The sequence below is a fragment of the Cebus imitator genome, unplaced genomic scaffold (assembly GCF_001604975.1).
Source record: "Cebus imitator isolate Cc_AM_T3 unplaced genomic scaffold, Cebus_imitator-1.0 Scaffold336, whole genome shotgun sequence".
NCBI lineage: Eukaryota > Metazoa > Chordata > Mammalia > Primates > Cebidae > Cebus > Cebus imitator.
The window spans coordinates 1,504,718-1,513,538 of NW_016107651.1; the positions used below are offsets into that span (position 1 = coordinate 1,504,718).

Consider the following 8,821-nt stretch of genomic DNA (forward strand, 5'->3'; position numbering starts at 1 on the left):
TTTAACTTGTTTGACTTTCTTAAGCTAACAATTAACATTTTAGACTATTGTTGACAAAATATTTAACTTTCCCATGCATTTGGGTAAACAACTTTTCTAATATTCCTTAGATGTTCTAGGGGACACATCTTTCCAAAGCTTCCCAGGTTGGTGCAGAGACCTGTAAAGTATATGCATTCAAAGACGCCAAAGACTTTCACAGGATTGCACTAGGATTTCCTGGGACCTTCAGGAACACTTAAGTATACGGATATGTCAGTCTTATCTTGACAGCACTAAATTTGAAATGCCAATCCCTCTATTTACAATAGAAGCTATTTCATCATTTAAAACAGATAATTGAAAGCAGAGTATACATTTAACTCCCGGAAAAACTGGTATTATCATTCATTGTTTAGAAGTTTATTACTAGTAATAAGTTTGTTACTACTAACACTAGCATTGCATTTCGGCAGTGCTTACTTTTTTCTAAAGCTTGTTCAGAAAAACACATTCATTTGCTTCTCTCCACAAGCTGGGGCAGTATGACTGTCCTCTCTGTTTCACAGATGACTGCTAAATGACTTTTCTTAGGTCACCCAGGCGGTGATCCAGCGGGCACAAAAACCAAGGGACGCAGGCTCCTTGTCTGAACTGCTTTCTTTCCTCCACACGATGTTAAAGAAAAGATAATCTCTGAAGCCAGAAATGACTTGGAACCACTTATCTACTCATCCTAGCAACACAGTCTGTGCAACAGAAAAAGAGCTTGTCTCAGGCGAAAGGGAAGATTAATAATGTACCACAGAAGCTCTAAACCTTACTGTTCCATAGACCAGCAATTATTCAGTTTCACAGTTCATTCAAAGATTCAAACATACTTCACCAAAAAATGAGTTAGTGCCTAAAGTCTGCTCCAAGTGGTTAGAAATGCAGATCTGCTCAAAGCCCTATAATCCGGGCCCTCTGAAAGGCCCTGTTCCTGCAGTCTGCGCAGCAGTGGGGCTTCCCCTGAACTTGTACTTGAGCTAAATGAAGAAACTGGCTGAGTAAGGGCTGCAGAATTAGGCTCTCAATGTGGACAGAATTAGAACTGGCTTGGAGGTTATTCTTGCATTGTTCTTGAAACTTAAGGCTATTGAAAGGATTCGGACATTATATAGTCCTTGCTGTATAACACCCATGAAAGTCAACACTATCCCACCAAACAGAAGTTGTCCTTTCACCTTCATTCAACGAATACTACCCCCGTCTTCAAGTCATTGTACTAGAAGGTATGCAGGATACAAAGCTTTCATCTGAGGACACAGCACATATTTGATTTTAAATAATCAATATTCTCTCCCTTTCTCCAAAGAACATTTATGGCCACTTAGGGCATACAAATTAACTATTAAAGTTATACATTCCACACACCCAAGCCACATAAATCTGGTTATGGACACAGCAGCAATAAAATTAAGAAAAAATTCTGACACTCACCCTGCGCAAAGGCCCTTTTCAAATTAATAGCATATCTGAAAGTAAGAGCAGCCCAAGTAAAGTGAGACCTGCCGATGTAATGGGCTTGGTGAGTCACTTCCAAATGCCCAGGCCTCCCTTTGGACACAATGTTATCAGGTTAATACAAAGCTTGCATCACCATCTCTGAGTATGGTGCTGAGTAACAACGTGCCAAATTTAGAAGCTAAAATGGAGAGGGAGTTTCCAACAACCCGTGCAATGCCACATATTTTCAATGAAAAGCAACTACTAGAAATACACTGTACCTCTCCACATCATCACTACACCTGGAGAGTGAGCTCCTCTAAGGGAACGTCTCAGGAGATGCTGGTGGATAGAAGACAAAAAACAGATTCCCTCTTAGGCCAGGGGTAGCATAGCAGCTAGCTCTGGCTTCTACAGCAGTCAGCTTTCAGTTGGGAAGGGCCAGACACTGCTCCCACACTTCCCTCCCAGCATGAGTATTGCTACTGTAAAGTTACAACGACCACTAAAGTTGGTTTCATTTCCCATCATGAAACACCCTAGGAAAAAAAGGCTGCCTCAGCTTACTTCCAAGTTGAACAAAAGCAGACGCTCAAAGAACAAGGCCACAGGCAGACATGCCACCTTTCCTGCAGAGGCTGGGCTCTGAAGGCCACCAGGGAAGCCCACTCTGGCTCTTCATAGCCCCTCCAGTCTTGGCAGAGGGCAGAGATCAGTCTTCTCCACTCAGGGTTGGGCTGGGTGCCTCACTCACAGCTCCATCCCCAGAAACACTTACCAGGAGACTGTGAAGCGCACAAAGCCGCATTATTGGGAGACTTGCAGACAGATTATAAATTTACTGGGGACAATCAAGGCATTTAGATACTTTTGGCTGCAGATGCTGGTGACACACACATACATACAAACCTCATTCTTCTCTCCATTCGAGCGATTCTGTAACCCCCCTCTTTACCCTAACATCTCTTTTTTCACAAAACAACCTCCCATTGCTTCCTAGGGAATTCCAGGGAGAAACAGGAATAGAGCAGGTGGTAGGAAAAGGATATTGGGCTTTGAAGCGCGAATATAACCCCACCAGCTGATGCTATTCAACGGTAAAACCGTAAACCCTGTGCAGTTTTAACGTTTTAACTGTTGGTAGTTATTTTTCATCTGGAGCTGGACACAAGGAGTTTCATTTCTAGGTAGCCCAAGTAAATATGCTTATGGCTGGGGAGAAAAGCACCATCCTGCTCCCCAGACATTCCCAGCGTCTTCATCACCACAGACACAGGCCAGGGATTAAGGGAAGCCAGAAAGAGTCATCCTGTGCACCTGGCCAGAGGATGTCCTCTCCCAAGAGCTCACTATCAGGCTCCTTTGGAGGAGGAGTTAAACAGAGTAGCACCAACTCCTTTGGGCTTTTTGAGTACTCTGGGGCTTGCATGGCCATTTCCTGTTGCTTTTGCTAGGGCTGACCTGGGTAAACTGGAGCAGTCAGAGAATCCAGAAGCCTCATGGAGTTCCAAAAGGGAGGAAGCCTGCAGGGCCACGGGGCGGGGTTCCACCTTCCACCCAGAGCCCACTGGCCCAGCAGCTTCAGGGGAAGCCTGCACACAACAGGCAGCCACCTGATCGGGACTGGCACTGAGAATCAGTGATCCAAGGGATACTCCTCTGGGATGGGGTGTGTCTGCACCTCTGGGGAAGAACTTCCAGCCAGAAACTTAATTGGAACTTTCGGGTTTGATAACCTGTCAACCAGGAATGGCCGAAGACAAGGTCTTAATCATCATCACCTAGGGATTATCATCACCTAGGATGATGATCTGTGCAAACAGCTGCTTTGTGCCTGTCCACTGCTATAACTACGGGACTGGATTAGAGTGTTTGGGAAAAGAATGGAGATGTGGCTCAGGGGTTAGGGTGTCTACAAGGAATCAGAGAGTAGGCCTCTTAAAAAAACAGTGCCTCCCTTGTCTGTCTTTGGGATATTTTCCCCAAATTTTGTTTGTGACTGAAGGGACATTCAGAGGATTTGCTCTGTGTTACAGCTCACCACTTAGGTTCTCTTAAGCCAAGAAGAAGGGGTCACTTCAAGAGGGAGAGAGGAAACAGGGCAAGTTGAAAAAGGTTTTGATAAAGGTCAGCTGGGCTGATTAAAGCTTTGGGGCTGAAAAATGGCCTGGGGGCCTAATCAGAGCTCGCTAGCCAAAGGTGGAGGACCCATGAGATAGAACCTTCCTCGGAGGCTCAGCTCTTGCCAGCTGGTAGCCTCTTCTTTTACAAGCTGTGGACCCTAGAGAGCCTCAGGAAAACTCAGGCTTCTTATCAGTTAAGGAATACCCTACAAGTGAAGGAAAACCCAGGTGTGAGCACCAACAGACCATGATGAGGAGGCCCGCGAAACCACCCAAACAACAAACCCAATGGCCTTTGAAGTAGTCAGGTGACATCTTGGCCTTTTTCACTGCCATCCGGTCTACCTTAGGCCAAAGCAATCTCTACCCTCACAAAAGGCCACAGGGCCACAGCCAGAACGATGAGAAAGCCAGGTGCTTACCGCAATCAGGGCCGAGTTCCTCTGGTCCCCGGGGGTTGAAGGGGGTGGCTGCTGCTCTCCGTTTATCCCACTACTGCCACCATTATTGCTACTGTTCAGCAGGTGCTGCTGGTGGTGATGGTGATAGTCTGGTGGGGGCGGTGGGGCTGCTGTTGCTGCTGCTTGGGAGGCCGCAGGAGGGGCAGCAGGGGGCGGCGGAGGGGCTGCAGTGGTGGCAGCAGTGGCGGTGGCCTTGGTGTGTTTGCCAGCCTTCCTTGCCCCCTGGCCATGCTGTACAAGGCTCAGGAGCTGCAAGGTGCTCTCTCTTTCCCGGTCTGAGCTCTCAGCCCTACCTCGTTCATAGCGTCCTTCACAGCTTAGGTGGTGTTGGCGGCAGACAGCGATTCGAGCCCTGAGGCGCTCCACGATAGCACTGTGCACTCTCGGGGTGACGGAGCCCCCTCCAAGGAGCCCCGCCCCAGAGGCCCCCCCTAGCCCTCCTGCGGGGGCCTGCGGGGGCGCTGTGTCCCCCATCTTACTGGACACAATGATTGCTGCCTCTGGGATGGTGAGGTGGAAAAGAGGCTACTGCCGGCTATTGCAGCCAAGTCTGTTTTTGACAATGTGAGCTCAGTGTTCAGGGCCACATGAATAGAGGTCTTCAGAGGTTGTGGGGGAGCCGTGGAGAAGGTGTGGGGGAGGGGAGTTAGTAAAAAGAGGGTGGGGAGAAAGAATAGAAACCAAATGGGGGGAGGATAAGTTGGAAACAAACCCTGATTAACTTACTCTAATTGCATTTGACAGCTCTGGAGAAGTTGGACAGAGTTGGTGGATTTTTCCCCCCACCAAGCTGACAAGAGCCACTAGGTACTGTGTAAACACACGATCTGGGGGTTAGATCAAGAATTCAGGGATTGTCCAGCGAGAAACAAACACACAGCAAAGGGAACTGACGGAGGTATTAATAGAGAGGACTCCCCCTCAGCTACTTGCTTCGGACAATTCTTTATGGGGATGTTTCTGCAGAGAAACACATTTCTACCATGTCTATGTAACCGGCAGCCTTGACTTTTCCTCAGGTTTAATAAAAAATAAAAAACAGTGCTGTTTCAGAAGACTTTTAAGTCACTGTTCAAAATGTGCAAAATTCAAGGGAGACTGTCTTTTGGCTTTGAATTTTTCTTCCCTTTCCTTCCGCTCCGGTGTTTTCTCCTCTTTAGGGTACTGTAGGATGTTGTCTTCTCCCAAAAGAGGGAGGCAGCTTTTCAACTGTTCACAATGTCAGTAATTGGACTTTTGGACCATGCTGTTTTCTCCAGCTAATCCAATCACCGGTAAAATCCTCACTCCCTCTAAGGTTTCCTAGCCTTAAATGAAAAGCAATCTTAAGTCGCTAGCCACTGAGAGAGATCCTTCAACACATTTTTTTCTTTCCCGCTTACGTTTCTATTCCTCACCCCCAGCTCTATTCTAATACAGTATCAAGAGAGACAAACTCTTCCGAGAGTAATTTACAAACGATGGTCAAACTTACAAACTTCCAGCAAATTGCACCGAGTCATGTCCAGCCACTTTTCTGTCCACTTTTGTACATTCCATCCCCGGCCAGTGGATCTGAGGGTCTGGACTCGCAATAAGCAATGTGGTTCTATCTCTCGTATTTGCTCCGCTTTATAGATGGAAAAAAAAAAAAAAGTAGCTTGTATTTTCCTTTCTCTTTCTCGTCTGTTGTTAGCCGCTTTGCTGACACTGGCTCCCGCCCGGAGTCACGGCGATACACAGGCTTTCATTGTGCTCCGATAGGAGAGGGAGAGAAAGAGAGAGAGTGAGACAGAGAGGGAGAAAGAGAGAGCCAGCAAGCTGCAGATGGGGGTGGGGGGGCGGGGAGAGGGCGGGAGAGCTCGTTCGAGGCTCCCTGGTGGAAGGCTGGTGCCACTGCGCGAGTGAGTAATCGCAGCCAGGCACCGGGGAAAGGGGAACGCAGAGGGCCTCCCAGTGGCTGAAGAGGTAAATCCAAAGCCTGCGCATCTCAGCAGCTCTTCTCGCTCAGCTCAGCCTCAGACTCGGTTAAGCGGGGAAGGCTGGGGAAATTCCCCAATCTCTACACAACCATTTCACCAGCTCTAAACGTTTAAGAAATTCCGGGCCAGGAACGTGTTTTCCCTTTCAACCCTACATTACGCCCCCCTGAGGATATCATTTTCATTTTTCAATATGTTGTAAATGACACTATGGAGCACCGTAGTGCGAGCTGTGTGAGCAACCGAGGAAATGTTCATTAATAGAATTAGGAAGATATGAATGTGTGTGTTGACGGCGGAGAGGGTTGCAGGTGGAGACGAGAGGAAATCACACTGTTAGCTAGCTCCTAAAGGGCAGGCAGGTGTAGCGTTCATCTACCTGCCTGCCTGTTTGCGTGTCTCTGGATAAGTGATTCTGGGTGATTACAGGCAAATCAGTTGGGATAAACAGAATATTTTATGAGGATGATATAATTATCGATACCAGTTCTAGAAAAAAAAAAGGGGGGGTTTTTTTTTTGGCAATGCCTGATTGCCTGTGACAAACCAAACATAAGACCTGAGGTATCCTTAGCATTTGGTGCATATGTACAATGAGGAAAGTCAATGTGTAGCAGCTGAGTTTCCAGAAGCTTTTTCTTTCTTTTTTTTTAAAATGGGGTTTTGTTATGTTGCCCAGGCTGGACTTGAACTCCTGGGCTCCAGTGATCCCCCCACTTGAGCCTCTTGAGTAGCTCGAACTACAGGTACTTGCCACTAATGTACCTGGCTTTGAGTTTCAAGTTCAATAACAGAAACCAAATAGATCTCACACAGACCACTGTCCCCTCTTCAAGAGATCCAATCTTTAAAATATCTAATCTTGGCCAGGCACGGTGGCTCACACCTATAATCCCAGCACTTTGGGGATCCTCAGGGATCTGCCGAGGTGGGTGGATCACCTGAGGTCAAGAGTTCGAGACTGGCCTGGTCAACATGATGAAACCCCATCTCTACTAAAAATACAAAAATTAGCTGGGTGTAGTGGCATGTATCTATAATCCCAGCTACTCAGGAGGCTGAGGCAGGAGAATTGTTTGAACCCCAGAGGCAGAAATTGCAGTGAGCTGAGATCACACTATTGCACTCCAGCCTGGGCAACAGAGCAAGACTCTGTCTCAAAAAATAAAAAAAATAAAAACAAATCCAACCTTATTGTGGATTCTGCTTGTTGTTATCAGTTATTGAGAATATATTAAGGTGAGCACAATACTGCAAGAGTCAGGACTAAAAATATTCTGGGTATTCTAATTTGGCAGTCATTTGGATTTGAAATCTCAAACAATAAACCTTCAATCATTTAAACAAACTCTGGCATTTCATTAATATGGTCCTGTTTCAAAATGAGCTATGGATAGAAATAAATGGGCAAAAATCAAGGCAAACATCTTAATAATGGATTTATTGCAATTTACTTCCAATAGGCTAGCTTACTTTAGTCCATTTTATTTTCACCAATCCTGTCAGCTTGGAAATGGGGACAAATAAACTCAGATGCAATATAACTTTTAAACTTTCCATTGGAACATACCTCTGTCTGTTCCTTCCAAGCCTAAGTTCCTCATTACTCATGAGAAAAGCAGAAATATATATTTGTTAGAAAAGCAGAATTTGAATGGAGAACTGTCATGAGGTGTCATTAAAGAGAGTTTTAAACATTTTATTTGTAAAAGTTTAGTTTTAAAATGTTGTCTTCAACAGATAATATCTGCTTTCTACTATTATGGATTTTTTACACTCAGCATAAAAGAAACATGTAATATTTAAACTGAAACCATTTTATTCACTCTATAGCCCTTCAGGAACATGGGATTTGATTAATAACATGCAGTCCTTAGTCAAATAAGCTATTCCTAAAGGATGTAAACTTGAACTACTCTGCTAGACATGGACATATCTTAAGAAATTGTGGACTGGGCGTGGTGGCTCACGCCTGTAATCCCAGCAATTTGGGAGGCAGAGACAGATCACCTGAGGTCGGGAGTTCAAGATCAGCCTGACCAACATGGTGAAACCCTGTCTCTACTAAAAATACAAAATTAGCCGGGTGTAGTGGTGCACGCCTGTAATCCCAGCTATGTGGGGGGGCCAAGGCAGGAGAGTAGCTTGAACCCAGGAGGCAGAGGTTGCAGTTAGCCTAGATGGCACCATTGCACTCCAGCCTGGGCAACAGAGTAAGACTCAATCTCAAAAAAATAAAAATAAAAAATGTGAAGCAGGAATTTAATATTCATACTATATTCCACTGGTGTAGGATACTTCTCTGCAGTGTCATTTTTTTGGTACACATTTACCCTTAAATAGACATTTAATTTCAGGTTGATCTCATTGTCATCAACATCTTCATTTCTGTTCTCATCAGTTGCAATTTAAAAATTACTGTTATAGGCACAACACTTCTCATATATTATTCCTCTTAATCCACAAGCAATCCTGAGAGATACTATAATCCCACTTATAAGTGAGAAAAAGGCTCAAGAAAACTAAAGTACTTGTTCTAGTTCATATAACTAGGAAGTAACAGACCAGAGCTCTAATTCAAGACTGACTTCATGGGGTAAGGAATGGGTCCAGTTTCAATTTTCTGCATATGGCTAGCCAGTTCACCCAACGTAATTTATTTAGTTGGGAACTCTTCCTCACTTGGGTGTATTTGTCAGGTTTGTTGAAGATCAGATGGCTGTAGGTGTGTAGTCGTATTTCTGAGTTCTGTATTGTGTTCCATTAGTCTATGTGTCTGTTCTTGTACCAGTATCATGCTGTTTTGTTT

At 45.2% G+C, this 8,821-nt stretch overlaps 1 protein-coding gene across 1 annotated transcript in view; it reads right to left on the reverse strand.

Annotated features, from left to right (window-relative positions):
- The window catches only part of MAML2 (mastermind like transcriptional coactivator 2), a 371,737-nt gene extending 365,807 nt beyond the window's left edge, over positions 1-5,930 (reverse strand). Inside the window, exon 1 of the mRNA XM_017505286.2 lies at positions 4,013-5,930. Coding sequence (XP_017360775.1) covers positions 4,013-4,525 — 513 coding nt within the window. The 5' untranslated portion in view covers positions 4,526-5,930. The remainder of the gene's footprint in view (positions 1-4,012) is intronic.
- Positions 5,931-8,821: the final 2,891 nt, after the last annotated feature.